General features: G+C 43.6%; 1 protein-coding gene across 1 annotated transcript in view; it reads left to right on the plus strand.

The window, feature by feature from the left end:
• The first annotated feature begins 4,174 nt into the window (after positions 1-4,174).
• LOC145393708 (uncharacterized) overlaps positions 4,175-17,029 on the plus strand; it is a 163,444-nt gene continuing 150,589 nt past the window's right edge. Inside the window, exon 1 of the mRNA XM_080267755.1 lies at positions 4,175-5,233. Coding sequence (XP_080123881.1) covers positions 4,175-5,233 — 1,059 coding nt within the window. The remainder of the gene's footprint in view (positions 5,234-17,029) is intronic.

A 17,029-nucleotide genomic window follows, 5' to 3' on the forward strand; every position in this document is an offset into this window, starting at 1 on the left:
CTTTGAAATACACATTAAACTTTCAGTACAAGTTTTTTTTTCTTTTTAACCTGACTTTTTTTTTTTTTTTTTTAAGAGAACAATTGTACTGAAGAGTTAATGAGCTTACTCTGAATTTTTTTTTTATTATTCTTTTATTTATTATTTTCTGCCAGTTTTCTTCCTTAATTGGGGACACCTCGTACGATTAATCCCTGCATTACGGAAGTGCTACTCTTAATTTATTCTCGCTGCTACCAGACAACTGTACTGCGCTACGGAGCCCCTCTCGCCCCGGGAAGTGAAGTGGTTAATGAAGGCTAACCCCTCCGGTTTCGAAAAGCCCGTCTTAAGATGATCAATTCGCCCCGAAATCTAAACCCTTCCTGTTCCAAAAGCTTAACTTAGGTGGAATAAAATCGTCTGGAGATGGCAGAAATTAAAAAAAAAAAAATCCTCTCTCCGGAAGTTTACAATAAAACTGCTCTACAAACTCCTTTATATTTTGAAATCGGGCGAAGAATGTAGAAACGACGTAATAACCATACATCGCTGCTATTATTATTATTATCATTATTATTATTTAGAGTACCGTACGTTAATTTGGCATTAGGGTGTATTATCTTTCACCACTGTAGACTAAGGACGTCTTTTTCATTTTTCTTTCTTTCTTTCCTATTTCTGTTCTCTTTTGCCATCTCTTCACCAGTTTATTCACTCAATGTATACATAGATTCTTCGAACGGGAACGGCTAGAAGTAACATTAATAAACTTCAATGAAAAAAGGTCTTTCTTAAGTTGAATAAAAGGACATTATCAAGATTTAAGGGACTAATTATTTCGGCCAAACCATAGGCGGAAATTACCAGGGCTTTCCGGTCGCTTGGACGAGACTACAGCCAATATGTACACAGAAAAGAGGGAAAAAAATGTATTCTCTTTCGCTTAGTTGATTTTGTTACATCTCTTCCTTAGCTGTTTCTTTAGTTCATTACAGTTTACTATCGTCTTGTATTGTACTGATGGAAACTACGTCTATTAAAAAGATATAAAATTACGAACGAGATAATATTAGGGAGCTAAACTAGATATACGAGTACAAATAAAATAATACTGGGGAGCCAAAATATATCACTGCTAAAAAGACATAAAAGTACAAGAAAGATAATATCAGGGAGCCAAACTACGACACTACTAAAGAGATACAAAAGTACAAGAAAAATAATATTAGGGAGCCACACACACACACACACACACACACACACACACACACACACACACACACACACACACACACACACACACAAAACTAGGAAAGAAGTACACTCGCACTAAAAAGTTCTGCAACACTCGGGCGCAATGATGCAGGAATGAACGGATTAATTTCGGGTTGGTTGGTATGCCTGACTGCGAGTAAGTTAGTCCCATCAGTCCAATGACGTATTTCCAGCTTGGTTTTGCTATCTTCACACAGTTTTATTTAGCTTTGGAGTTTAAGAAGGGTTTAGGTATGTTCTTCCTTAGCGCTTCAGTACTGTGGCGCTTTCCTGTGGTGAATAAAATGGCCTGGAATCACCAAAAATAAACCAGAAACAAGCCAAGTCACTGGATTGAGAGAGTTAACCGTGTGTCAAAGTACCTAAGAGCTGCTGGTGAAAAAGATAATGTTACAATACAACCGAGAGAGCTGTCTTCTAATTCTTCCTTCATTTGACTAGCATATATAGTATTCACAGCGACTGGGGAATTATCGGTGAGAGTGTCCTAGAAAGTCTACTAAACTTCTATGAATTCAGCCAGGACAACCATTAACAGATACACAAATCCACTTTAACTCCCGCGATGACCTCGATGTGAGAAAGAAGGAAGCAAAGTAAGTGCTGTTGTTTCCCAAGTGTGTAGAGGCCTAATCGGTTTTACACCCGACGTAACGTTAAGGATACTGACTCAAGATTATTATTCTAAGATACCTGTCCTTCAGTATACATGTGTCATGCTTTATCTCTTCTATTTCATGCTTGCTGCCTCCCAAGAAAACTCTATTCACTTTTGGGGGGTACTCTTGAAGGGAAAGGATTTTTGGAGATTGTGTCTAAATAATTACATGATGAGAAAGGTAGAATAAAACTATCAGGCACAATACTAATAATAATAATAATTATAATAATAATAATAATAACGAGAAGATACATTATGGACTGTTGCTAAGCCTTCCACTGTATAAAGTTCTGCCCTAAGTTAAATAAAATCGGTTGGACGTAGGCTGGATGACGCAAACTATGACGTCCTCGTAGAGAAATGGTTAAATGACTGTGTTAACCTCGATGTGTGAAGGCAGGGAAGCAGATCAAGTGCTTTTCTTTCCTAGGATGTGGTGAGGTCTGCTGAGTTTTACGCCCAGCACAAGGCTCCAGTAGCAATAACAGAACACACACACACACACACACACACACACACACACACACACACAAAATAAAAAGTCGGGCTTAATGGGCTTACTTCCGCCACGCTTAAAAATTCCTACAAGGTGTTTAGGGCGACCCGTTATGAAAATCTACGGAACCTAATCTCCAAGTTTCGCAAGGGAAATATAACCACCCTCCTCTTCTATTTTCCATCACCTTATTCTTCCACCTGTTTTGTCTACACCTATGCATGTTCTCTCTTAGGCCTACCTATACTCTGTCCACTTTAACTTGGCCTGAAACTGCCATATCGCCATCCTAATTTCTGAGCTAACAAGAGATTAACGCAACCGTATGATGGTAGTCACGAAGAACAAATAAGGGAAAGATGTAGAGCCGCTATACTGTCCTCTTCAACCACTGAATTACGGATGCAAACTGCAAAAAACAGAAAAATCTCCTCCAAATTAAGGCAGGCTACACGAACTAGTCAATATCTCCATCTGCTCCACATGGGCAAACTACCACAGCAAGTACTCCCTCTGTACTTCCTAGCACTTCAACAAAACCACGTTCATCTAATAAACACTCACTCATCCATCAGTCTTGCTAAGTCACCCAGCATGCACCTCCAAGGTAACTTGTCTCCGCCACCCTGACTCCAGACGTGTTTTCCTCATGCATCGTCCACGCCTCACTGCCGTACGTCAGGGTGGGGACTAGTACATTGTCGTTTTGCACTTTCTCTTTCTGTGTCTCGAGGACTTCGTGCTTTTCCACCAAAACTCTACCATCTGTATCTAGGCTACCTATCTATCTATCTATCTATCTATCTATCTGTGTGTGGGGGGAGGGTAGACTAAATAGCCTGTCCCCTGATCCCCGGCAGTCCTCCAGTGTCCAACACACTTTCACAAGTTATCACTGCGGAGTTAATGACTAACGTCAATACTGAATATATCCTGGAACTCCCTTATTCACAACTGGTGCGATGTTTTTTTTTTTTTTTTTTTTTTCCCAACTCCTTACCCAAGCCAGGGACTGAACTTGCGTCTTTTCAGGCAGCAGATCACTTTTCTAACCACTTCCTCCTGCCACTTCCATTTCTGACCTTCACTTTCTTCCACAGCAACTTCTCTGTGTACTGCCACTAACTGCCCCCTAACACCCTTAATCTGTCTAAACTTTTCTTACCACCGTCTCTGCTTCATTCTTCTGCAAATGCACCTTCTTCTGCCTTTCAGTTTCTCATTTTATAGACGCATTTATACGTGCTGCCCCTCACATGCACCACATACTACCTATAAAAATTTTGCCAAGCTTCCTACTTCTACTGTGTATATTAAACGTACCGAAGCCAACAAATTTAATCTCCCAAAGTTTAAAACAGAGCAGTTTACATTAATAATACGTAATAATACGCCGGTGCTAAGAAACATGGTGTATGTGACAAAATGAACAACTAAAGAAGAGGTGAGACTGGGAAATCTGTTTCTTGTTTAAATCTGGCCAGTCAAGTTCGAAAAGTCCATTCTCAGTTGAACAGTCTCGTTTGGAGAAAGCAAGATTGAAGTGAAAATGTCTGTACGGCCCTGGAATGAAGGTGGTTAAGTACTAGGAAATCTTATTATTGAAGGCAAATGATGTTACAAGATTAATTGAAGTACAATTTGTCTACCATTAGGCTAATACTTAGTTGTTAACAAGATTATGCCGTTGTTGCATGTCAGAGGGTCATTGCTAACACGTGTGGTATTGTTGCATTGCAGGTGGTGAGGTGGTCGGCGTGATGCGGTCAGGTCAGTACAAGGTGGCGGCGGCGGGGTCACGGGAGGTCACCGGGGTGTTGACGCTAGGGCAGTTCAGGTCCAGCGCTTGTGACCTGGCAGGCAGTACCAGTGAGGGCCCCGAGGGGGACTTCCCCCACATGAACTCCCTGTTGGTGGTGCGAGGCAAGCAAAGCGAAGCTGGACAAGGGACAGTACGAAACAGACTGGGTGAACCCCGCCACAACAAGAGCTGTGAGAACCTGACCACACGAGTGAAGAGCCTTCTGGCCAGACCCCGCCCCGCCCCACCCCAGGACACGTGGCAATACGGGCATGTAGTGACTCTGCCCCGCCGACCCCGTGCCGTCACCACTCTGTCCCACCCTGGTACAAGCTCCGGGTCTGGATGTGACACGGCGTCGTGCCTGTCAGCCAGCAGCGGGTACTCCTCTTCCGCCTCCAGCAATTACGGCAGCTTCAAAAGCAGCTCCTCCAGCACCTGTTCCACACTTCCCCGCCCTGCTCCACCCTCACCCCGCCCCACGACCCTGGTGGACAACCCCATGTACGACGTCACACCCGCCACGCACACACACACAGACGACGCCCACATGTATGACGTGAGGGACGACGTACTGGGTGAGTCGGATGAACATGTATACGACGAGACTCCTGACGGTGACCCTGAACCCCTATACGACACCATCCCTGCCGCACGCCTCTTGACCCCAGACTCTGGTACTCACGGGGGGCCGGACTCTCTCGATTCCCTGGACCCCCCTGACCCCTTGGAGCCCCCTGACGACCCCCTGGATCCTCCACTGGAACCCCCCGAAGACCACGTGGCCCGTCAATGTCGTGAGTTCTTCCAGCAAAGGCTCAAGAACTCAGAGACCCTGAAGAAGCGATGGTCCATGTGCTCCCAGGACTCCGGCGCGGACTCCGGCGATGGTGCTGACCCCGCCCCCAACAACAACAGCCCCTCCGAGCCCCCCACGGACGACCCCCACCCCCACCCACCCGCCTCCTCCGCCAAGACGCCGCTCGACCACAAGATGGACTTCCTTCGCAAAGAAATAGTAAGTTGGAGATTCTTCTTTAGTGTGCGGTTTGTGCTATTGCGTGCGTGTGTGTGTGTGTGTGTGTGTGTGTGTGTGTGTGTGTGTTTTCTTTATGCTCGTGTGTATCTGCATTTATGTGTCTGTTTTATGGTTTCGTATTATTTTCCTACTTTTGTTTCCTTTTTTTCCTGTTTTTGGATTCCAACCCACCACATTTATATCAGTGGGGATATGCTGTGGCTGCTGCTACTGCTGCCGCTGATGATGACGATGATGATGATGATGGTGGTGGTGGTGCTGGTGGTGGTGGTTGAAAAAAGGTATACAAGTCAATAAGATTTTTCCCTACCATAGAAAAAAGGAGAAGCAACGTGGACAGTTACTCATACCCTAATGTGGGTAAAATTTTTGGTTCTTAAATACTGGAGATCATAGGCAGGGGATAAAAAGACTGTGGGAGACTGAGAATACCGGCCGGCACTTTGAGAGACAGAGAGAGAGATGTATGTATGTATGTATGCATGTATGTAGAATGTTAGTGGATTGAGTGGGTGGGAGCGTTTAGAGAAAGAGTTAGTTTGTGTGTGTGTGTGTGTGTGTGTGTGTGTGTGTGTGTGTGTGTGTGTGTGTGTGTGTGTGTGTAAATGGGGTGGGGTAGGGAGGGGATAGGAGGGCATCAGCATTCCTCTAACCACTCATGAGGAACTAGTCTGCCCCCCTCCCCCCTCCCTGCCCCCGTCTTTCTCTCTCTCTTGCCCCCTTCCCCTACTTTCCTTCTCTCTCTCTCTCTCTCTCTCTCTCTCTCTCCCACTGACCTACCTTTAAACTCAATACGATTCTCATCCATTCACTCATTCATTCATTCATTCATTCATTTAAGCAGTCAGTCCTACGTTTACTCATTGTTATTTTCAGCTATTTATTTATTCAATCACTTATTCATTAACACACTGAGTCATTCACTCAGTCACTCGTTCACATAATTCATTCTTTCATGGATTCGTTTCTCCATGTATAACTTAATCGTGTGTGTGTGTGTGTGTGTGTGTGTTTAGATGTCTGTCATTCTGTCTGTAAGTCTGTCTCCAGTGCTTTAATTACCAATATATTTCTATCTATCAAATTCATCTATCTGTCTATCGCTTTCCCCCCATATCCCTCAAGTCATCTTCTCTATCTATGCATCCATCTCTTCATATCTATCTACTTCTCTATCTACTGTATCTATCTTCTGTCTATATCAGTCTAGCTATTTTTCTCTGTCTTTCTAACCATTTCTTCCTACCTATCTATCCATCTGTCCATCTATCTATCTATCTATCTAATCGTCTGACCACCTTCACCTTGACCGCTACCAGACCAAAGGATGGGGGGGGGTAGCCAGGTTACAGTGTTGCCAACTGTGACCTCATTAGTCTGGAGTGTGAACTGGCAACACTGCGATTGACCTTGGTTGTGAAGTTTCCTCTTTCGTCAGTTTCTCTCTTTATTTCCTTTATTCTCTCTCTCTCTCTCTCTCTCTCTCTCTCTCTCTCTCTCTCTCTCTCTCCCCGCACCAACATACTCCACCTGTTCTTACAACCTGCCAATCTACCTACATGCTTCCTACCTGTCAACCTATGTACCTCCCTACCGCCCTATCTTTTTACTTTTCTTTCATTCTATCTATCTATCTCTACCTGCCTAACGATCCACCAACACAGCTACCTATCTATCGGCGTATCTTTCTATCCAACCATCTATCCACCTGTATCTATCCATCCAACTACCTCTCTCTATCAGCCTATCTGATTCTGGTTATAGCTTATCTCTCTGTCTACTTACAAACCAATTTACCTACTTCCTTATGTCTACGTATAACTAATAAAAGCACCTACCTACCTACCTACCTACCTACCTACATACATACACACACACACATATACATATATATATATATATAAACATTCAGACATACATACATATATATACATACATAGACCTACACAAATATACATACATACATACATACACACATACATACATACATACATATCCACACCCCTGCTTTGCTATTCTTGCCTTTGACTCACAGATTTAAAAAAAATTAGTTACTGTATAAGTCAAACCCACTGAATACTACATAAAAACAGCCTTGAAAATACTGTACTAACAGGCCTATTGCTGTTTGCCTTCCTTTGTACTCCTTTGTATTCCTATGTACCTACCCACCTATCTGTCTCCATCTGTTTTACCTACTTACATATCTCCCTCCCTCCCTACCTACCGACCTACCTACCTATCAACATGTTTGGTACCAACCTTCCTACCTACTTCCTTACATCCAAGCCCAGTACCTACCTAGCTACCTACAAACCTTCCGTTCTACCTGCCTGCGTCTTCCCCTATCCCTCCTTCCTCCCTCCTTACCTACGTACCTTCCTTTCTACCTACGGTACCTACTTACCTACCTACCACCTCCTCCCTTTCTCATTTCCTCGCAACCTACCTATTCCTTTACCTACACCTACATCTACTTACCTCCCCCTCTTCCTCCCTACCGATTGCCTACCTACTTACGTACCTACCTACCTACCTACCTACGGCCAGGTGCAGTCACTAATGAGCCTCGCCTGTATAAAAACTGTCACCATTACACTGCCAGACCTCACCACTTCCCCTCCCCGTCCCCCAGCCCCTCTCCTCCCCTCTTTTTCCCCCTCCCCCTCCCCCTCTCCCCTCCCCTCCCTTGTTTTCACACTCTTCTGTCTTTCTTCACTTCCTCATATCTCTCTCTCTCTCTCTCTCTCTCTCTCTCTCTCTCTCTCTCCAGCAATACTTTTCCTCCTTTTTCCTTTTTCCTCTCTCCCCCACTCCTCCCCATTTTCACTCCCTTCTTTCCTCCCTTTTTACTTCCCTGTTCCTCTCTTCCCATGTCACATTTTTTCTCTCTCTCTTCATTTTCCTCGTCTCTCCTCTCCTCTATGTCCCCTTTCTCTCCCTCTCTCTTCTTTTTCTCTTCCTTCCTTTTGCTTCACTCATCTATCTCCACTTTCTTCCTCCTCCCCTCTCTGTATCTCCCTCTCCCTCTCTCCCCACTCCCCTCTCTGTTTCCTCTCCCTCTCTCCTTCCCTCCACACTTCGTCTCTCCCCTCCCCTCCCAACTCTTCCCCTGTTTTTTTTTTTCTCCCCTTCCCTCCTCCCCTCTTCCTTCACACTTTTCTCCCTCGCTTCCTTCCTCCTCCCCTTTGTGAGTCCCCTCCCTCCCCTCCGACTTCCCTTCTCCCCTCTTCTCTCTACATCTCTTCATCCTCTTATCTTTTCCCCTCCTTCTCTTCCCACATCTTTTTCCCTCCCTTGTTCTTCTTTCCCTCCCCGTTTCCTCATTACTCTCCCCTCTGATTCCCCTTCATCCATCCCCTCCTCCCTGGTCTCTCTCTCTCTCTCTCTCTCTCTCTCTCTCTCTCTCACACACACACACACACACACACACACACACACACACACACACACACACACACACACACACATTTTTTCTCCCCTCATAGTTCCTCAACCCCCCTTCCTCCTTCTCCTCGGTATGTCATTAGATTTCCATTAGCTGATATCATGACCTTCCCCTCCTCCTCCACTCTCCCCTCCTTCCCCTTCCCTCTCCCCCCCCTCATTTTTCCTCTCCTCCTTCCTCGTAATGTTCCTCTTTACCCTTCCTCTTTCCATCTTCTTCATTTACCTCGTCTCTCCTTTCCCTTGCTTACTCACCTCCTACCTTCTCCCCCTCCCCTTCCCTCTCCCCCTCCCCTTCCCTCTCCCCTACTTATCTGCTCATTCCCTTCCTCACGCTGCACCCCCTCGCCTCTCCTCCCCTCACCTCTCATTCCTTCTTTTCCTCCTTCATTTCTTTGCATCTTCTCCCCCTTCTGCTTCCTCTTTTTTATCTTCCTATTTTCTTTCCTCCTTTATCTTCCTACTTCTTCTCCTCTCTCTTCCTGCTTCATCTTCCTCTCTTAATTCCTCTTCTCCTTCATCTTCCTACTTCTTCTTTTCCTCCTACTTCATCTTCACCTTTATCTTCCTCCTCCTTCTTCCACTTCTACTTCTTCTCTATGATCATCCTACTTATTCTTCCCCTCCTACTTCCTCTTCTCCTTTATCATCCTACTTATTCTTCCCCTCCTACTTCCTCCTTTCATTTATCATCCTGCTCATTCTTCCCCTCCTACTTCCTCTTCTCATTTATCATCCTACTTATTCTTGCCCACCTACTTCCTCTTCCCATTCATCATCCTACTTATTCTAAACAACATAAAATGGAAAGGAAACACATAAACAATAAGACAATAAGTAAGTAAAGATTATGTATATACCGTACATTTTGGAGTCAATTTCTGCTCATTTATAGATCTATCTGTTTATCTATCTGGCTGTCTATCAACCTGCCTACCTACCTATCTATCTGTTTATCTGGCCGTCTACCTACCTAACTCTTTATCTAACTACATCCATCTATCTGTCTAACATCTATTTATCTATCTGTCCACCTATCTATCTATGTCTGTTTATCTTTCTGCCTATCTATCTACATCTATCTATCAGTATGAAAGTACGGAGTCTTAATAATGCTTCAGAATCTTAAAGAAACCTCCTCCATTCTCACCTCTTTCTTCCACTTCCTCCCTCCTCCCTTCCCCCACATCCCCCCCTACCCTCCCTTCTCCCCCCATCCCCTCATTTTCCCATCCTCCCCATACTTTGCTGGCTCCCTCACCTTCGCAACTTCCCCTTCCTCCCCCTCCCACAATTTTTTTTATCCCTTTCATTCATTTCACCATCCCTTTCACCTCCAGACTTTTATTTTCTATGTTTTCCTCATTATTTTTTATTATTCTCTTCTTTTCTCTTTTCTCTTCTCCTCTCTGCTTCTGTTGTCTTTGTATTTCCTCTTTTTTGTCTTCTCTCCTTTTCTCTTCCCCACTTTCGTTCCTCTTTTCATCTATTATCTTTTCTTCCTTTTCATTTTATCATCTCACTTCCTTTTTTATATATATATTTTTTCCTTTTTCTCCACTTCTCAGCTCTTCCCACTTACATCTCCCTTCACTCTCTCCTTTTTCTTTCTTCTCTCTACCCCGTCCTTCCAACCCTTCCTTCCTTCCTTCCCTTCCAATCCTTCCTACTTTCCTTCCTTCCCACCTTCCTTTCTTCCAACCTTCTTTCCTTCCTTCCTTCCAACCTTCTTTCCTCCCCCTAATGACAAATAAATGAGTGTCGTCGTAATGATGTTATTCTGAGAGAGAGAGAGAGAGAGAGAGAGAGAGAGAGAGAGAGAGAGAGAGAGAGAATGTCTTCGCTCCTGTTGAGTGTTTGTCTTTATCACTCATTACCTAAACCACACAATCACCATCATCACCACAACCACAACTCCCATCATCTACCATCACTACTACCACACCTACCACCACATCTACCACTCCTTCATGTCACAAGTATCAACCACACTACCATTTATCACAACTACCACTACTGCCACAAAAATCACAACTACCATCACGTACCCCCATCTACCACAATCACAACCACTACCACCATCATCAACAACTGCCACAACTACCACCATCAAAACCACTACCACAACTACAACCACCGCCACCAGCAAACTCCGAGTCATCAGCACTACCACAATCACCACAGCTATCAGTCACAGCACCACCACTTACCACAACTACCACCACCCAGTCCCATCGCCAGCTTCTCACTAATGGTCACATCACAGTTATAGCATCATTACTGGGCCTCTCTCTCTCTCTCTCTCTCTCTCTCTCTCTCTCTACTGCTGCCCTAGGTGTCTTATGCAATCAAGGAGAGGTAGAAAATTAATAGGCAATACCCATCTTTCAAGGTCTCTCGGTTAGTGTGTGTGTGTGTGTGTGTGTGTGTGTGTGTGTGTGTGTGTGTGTGTGTGTGTGTGTGTGTGTGTGTGTGTGTGTGTGTGTGTGTGTGTGTGCGTGCGCGCTTTATTTTGAGGTGAGAGGGATGGAGGGGGGAGGTGGTGGGTTAGCGGGAATGCTGTATGTGTCTGGTGTAAGTAGGTGAGACCAGTGTAAGTAGACAGTGTAAGCAAGTGTGAAACTGGCGTAAACAGGTGAGACGTAAGTAGGTAAAAACATATGAAGCTGGTGTAAGTAGGTGTGGTATGTAAGTTGGTGTAAGCTGGAGGTGTAAGTAGGTACGATTGGTGTTACAGGTGTGAAACTGGTGTAAGCAGATGGTGTAAGTAGGTGTAAAACTAGGTGAGAATGGTGTAAGTAGGTGAGATCAGTGTAAGTAGGTGGTGTAAGTATGTGTGAGACAAGTGTAAGTAGGTGGTGTAGGTAGACGTGAAATTAGTTTAGGTAGCTGATGTACGCATGTGTAAGTCTGGTTTAAGTAGGTTTGAGACTGGTGTAAGTATAATGTGTAAGTACCTGTTTGACTGGTGTAAGTATGTGGTGTAAGGTGTGGGAGTGGCGTAAGTAGGTGGTGCAGAAGTGGTGTGACTTGGGTGACCGAAAGAGGCTGGGGGGGGAGGGGAAGGGGGGGAGGGGAGGGAGATGGGAATGGAGAGAGGGAAGAAGGGAAGCAGAAGTATGGAGAAGGGGGAGAAGGGAAGGGATGGGGATGGCGAGAGGAGGAAAGGAGGAGGAGGAGGGAGATGTTAGGGAGTAGATGGAGAAAATAGGAGAGGACAAGGGGGAGGGATGGAGATAGTTGAGGTACATGGGATGGGGGGAGGGAGAGAATGTGGGGGAAGTAGGAAGAGAGGTAGGGTGAGAGAGAAGAGGAGGGGAGGAGAAGGGAAGAGAGAGGAGGAGAGGAAGAGATGGGAAGAAGATAAAAGTGCGGTGTAAAGGGGAGTGTTTGGGGGGAGTGCAGGAAGATGAAGGGGAAGGTGGAGGGGATGTGGGGAAGGTGGAGGGGATGTGGGGAAGGGGGAGGAGATGAGGGGGAGAGGGGAAGGTGATGGGAAGTGGTGAAGGGGGAGAAGCTGAGGGGGAGAGGGGAGGGGGAGGGGAGACGGGGGGGTAAGTGGACCGGCATTTAACTTTTCGAAAAATAGTAACAAAAAGAACAACAATCTTAATTGGTGTTTTTGCTCCACAGGGAAACAATAAAGGCAAAACATAAAGAAAATATCCAGGAAAATGTGAACGTAATTATTAAGAGGTTAGTTTAGTTAAGAAAGAAGGAAGAGATGAAGGAAGGAAGGAAACGAAGAAATTTGGGAGGGAGAGAGGAGGGAAGAAGGAAAAGAAGGAACATGGACTCGAGGCAGAAAGAAAGGCAGGAAAACGGAGAGCAGAGAAAGAGTAAAAGATGGAAAGATGGAAACAAAAGGGGGTGAGGAGAGAGGGCACGAAAGGGAAGGTTTAAAAGAGTGAAGGAAGGGGAAGATGAAACAAAGAAAAGGAGGACAGAAAGAGACTTGAAAACATTCCGAGAAAGCATACCTCCGCCTATGCCACTGCCATTAAAAAAGGATCCGGATCCGCCCCCAAATTTAATCAGTTCTTTCTTGGCCAATTGCCCACCCTTCCACAAAACGTCACTGAAATTCATTGAGAACTTTTGGAGAAATCATCAGGACAAACAGACAGACAGATAGACAAATACTGGTGAATACATAACCTCCTCCAACTTTGTTGGCGTAGGTTATAAAAGGAAAGAAGGGATGAGAAACAACTAAACAGAGAAAATGACAGACGGCAGGATGGAAGGAGGGAAGGAAGAGAAGAGAGGGAGTAGAAGATGAAGAAAAAATGAACTGTGAAAGGTAAGAAAAAACAACGAAGGAAAAAGGAGATATGCAAGGAACAGAGAAAGAAGAAAATGACGTCTAAGGAAAATAACCAAATAAATAAATAATAAAGAAAAAAAATTAATTATACAAGCGAAGGTCGGCACTTAAAAAGAACGACGTGAATTTAAATACGAAAATAATTAAAATAACTCCAGGAAAAAACCCACACCCGATACGCGTGCGAGAACAAACAATAGGAAATAAATCTTTGGCGGGAAAGAATGTGGGGGAAGAAACTCAGCTGGTTAATTATGTCGTGGTATGAACCGTAAGAGGCGGTGGTGGTGACTGGGTGCAGGTGTGATGATGATGATGGAATGAACCGTAAGAGGCGGTGGTGGTGACTGGGAGCAGGTGTGATGATGATGATGATGATGATGATGAGTGGGGATAATGACAACGATGACGATGAACATCTGAAGTGTAAGGGGTGGAGAATGATTGATGATGATGATGATGATGATGATGATGATAATAATAATAGGGGTTATTACGGAAAGTAGAAGAGAAATGTACTACACGAATGGGAAAGACGATATCGAATGAAGGATAATGTTAATGATGAAAATAATAGTATCGCCTTACTTTTATATGTGAATTAGGGTCAATATGAAAAAAAAAATAATAATAAAAATAATAGCTCAGAGGTGGATAAAAGTTTATATTTAGTAAGAGGAAGGAGGATGAAATGGAGGGAAAAGAAAGAAAAGAAAAAATCCGGTGGAGAAGGAAGAAAGGAAGAAAAGAAAGAGTAAAGACGGGATAGAAAATACAGAAATACAAAGAGTTACATAGTTATACAGACCTTACATTATTTCCGGGTGGTAAAAATTTATTGAAAGGTTTCGTCTCTAATTACTGAAGTTTAGGATTAAATGAACATGGCAAAAGGGTACAGGTAAAGAGCTGAAGAAATCTGAGAGAGAGAGAGAGAGAGAGAGAGAGAGAGAGAGAGAGAGATAATGGGGTAGTTAGACTGCACTTGGCCTTGTTACAGGGTCGTTAGAGGCTGCTGGAGTGGTTAGAGAGAGAGAGAGAGAGAGAGAGAGAGAGAGAGAGAGAGAATTGTTATATGAAACCGTACAACACAGAAAACACAACACTGAGCAGACAATCGTACTAACATCACAGGTTCGAATAATAAGCCAATGAAAATGACAATAGGGTATACCATGTCATGTACCTATACCCGAATCAATCTATCTTGGTAGGTAAACCCCGCCCCCTGAGTGTGAAATGACAGTAAGTCCCGCCCCCTGAGTGTGAAATGAAGGTGTGATTGGTTGGCCATGCGGTGGGGAAGGGCCGTGAAGGTCCCTGAACACTGACACTCTTAGAGTCATTCCCATCGCCATCATCTGTAAAGGCCTTTCCCATTTTTTTTTCTACTCTGGCCTGTTCCATCCAAACCCAGCAGCTAAGTAAAACCGTCTGACGTTAACTGAAGAACAATAGTAGAGTTCCCACGACCATGAGAGGGTTAATGGTACCTGTGCTAACATTCTCAAGGTTCTGTGGCTTGGTTCCAGCTGAATAAAATCATCTGGCGTAAATCTGGAACTGAATACTAAAGATGGACCGACCATAATAGGGTTAACAGCATTTTAAATTTTACTTCTGTTGTCTTCAATGTTAAGAAAAACGCTAAACTACATTTTTTTTTTTATATTATACAGCTTATTTGCGACACTGCGTACAATAAAAAGCTAATCTGATTAAATAAGGAGGAGTGGTTGCACTGACAAAACTTAATTAATAAAGTAAAATAAAACATAGACCAAAAAACTGAGAGGAGATTGTGAGGATGGGAGGGGGTAGACATAAATAATTTGATCCTCGTATAGCTTCAATTCTCCTCCATTATCACACCATAACTACTCCCTGCATTTTAATTAGGCGTAAAATTGCCATCTCTCCATACTGAATGTAGCGCAAGAACAGCAGATTAACGTTAGAATATGGTGCTAGTCACAAAGAAGTGCTATGGACAGGATGGACGGCCTTGGTGCTGTCTTCTTCCGGCATGAAATAAGGAAATAGACTGGAAAAGGACGAATATTTCCGCCATGTTAAGATGACTGAACTATAGTATGTCTTAAAATCATCCTGTTTTTCAATATTGCTTAGCCTCTTCACTGCCATGACGTATTTATATATTCTTGCTCTTACCCAGACGATTTTATTCAGCTTAGAAGTGGCTTTCTGTACTCTGAGGGATTATAATTTCCCTTCACTAACCTCTTTAGTACGAGAAGGTTTAATCTGACAAATCCAAGAGTTGTTAGATTGAAGGGTTAATATGTCTAGTAACCAAGGTGACTCATTCCTACCTCATAACCACACTCATATAATTTCATGCATTCCACGACTTAGTGTTTAGATTATAGAAGTGATCCAGTGCTGTCAGATGAAAACAAACCGAGCATAGGGGCTCTCCTACACTAAATAAAATCGTCTGGTAGTAGCTGAGAGAGAGAGAGAGAGAGAGGAGGTGGAGGATGTGAGCTCTTATGTGCCTGTATTCCCCTCAGCCCGTTTCTGAGGTGCTCTGTGTGTGTGTGTGTGTGTGTGTGTGTGTGTGTGTGTGTGTGTGTGTGTGTGTGTGTGTGTGTGTGTGTGTGTGTGTGTGTGTGTGTGCGCTAACAACTGAACCACACCCTTAACAACACCCTTAATGGGGTCGTTTGAATGGTTGGCTATGCTGTGGTGGTCTTAGTGGTAGGTGTGGTGGTAGTAATGGTAATGGTGGAGGTGGCGGTAGTGGTAATAATGGTGCTAGTGGTAGTAAGGACTGTGGTGGTGGTGGTGGTAGTGTGGTGGTGGTGGTAAGAGAAGGAAGAAGGAAGCAGGAGGAAGGACAGAGGAGGTGAAAAGTAAGAGATGAACAGAAAGAACGGTGGGGGGGGGGGAGAGGAAGGAATTAATGTAAGAGGAGGAAAAATAGGAAAGTAGGAAGATGAGGGATACATAAGGAAGAGAAGTAGGAGTAGGAAGGAAGAACTGAAATCAAAAGATGAAGGAAAGAGGAAGACGTGGGTGACGGAAATATATGAAGATGAGAAGAAGAGGTATACAAGGGGAAAGAAAAAAGGATAAGAAATAAAGAAAAAAAACGCAGAAGGATAGGGGTGAGGAAGAGAGAGGGAAAGAAAAGGAAATGAAAACAGGGGTAAGGAAACAAGAAGGAGAAAGAAAGAGGAAGAGATGAAGGGGAAAGCAAAGGGAAGGGGATGGGGGAGGGGAAGGGGGAAAACGGTGGGGGTAGAGCACATTAACCTCGGTATAAAGCGGATTATGTAATTAGGACCTGCGTCGATTGTGCATAGTCACTGATTGGCCTTGGTTATTATTATTATTATTATTATTATTATTATTACTATTATTATTATTATTATTATTTACTGTTGTAGTTGTTTTGTCCTCTTACAACTATTATTATTATTATTATTATTATTTACTGTTATAGTTGTTTTGTCCCCTTACAACTATTATTATTATTATTATTATTATTATTATTACTGGGATTATTATTACAGTAGGCAGGAGCTGAAAGCAGTCTCCTTTAACAGTACTGAAAAATGTTAAAATCTATTATACCCTCACGGTATTATTCATATTAGTAGCGACCTACCGTCCTCTACCTATTACCCACTTGAACAACATTGGTCCCATGTTGACCTACAGTACATTCATTTCAAACTGGCAAAACTAAGCCACGCCCCCACCTTGAGTGCTGAGCCGTGATTGAGTGAACCTCTAGGAATCACAAGCTGTGAAGTTTGTAACATTTATCTCCACCTCTCTTATTTCCACCTTATTTTACATCTCTTATACTTTCTCTCATATTTTCATTCACTAATTCAGTCATTCATCTTCCTTGTACCGTGTCATGGGATTGTGGATTTATTACAGATGGTGACGTGCGGTTGACATGACAGTGAAACAAATGGTTATCATCATCATCATCATCATCATAATACCGATCTCTGTTTACACCT

Source organism: Coenobita brevimanus, chromosome 25 (genome assembly GCF_032717465.1).
Source record: "Coenobita brevimanus isolate Jiangsu-jjx chromosome 25, ASM3271746v2, whole genome shotgun sequence".
NCBI classification, from domain to species: domain Eukaryota; kingdom Metazoa; phylum Arthropoda; class Malacostraca; order Decapoda; family Coenobitidae; genus Coenobita; species Coenobita brevimanus.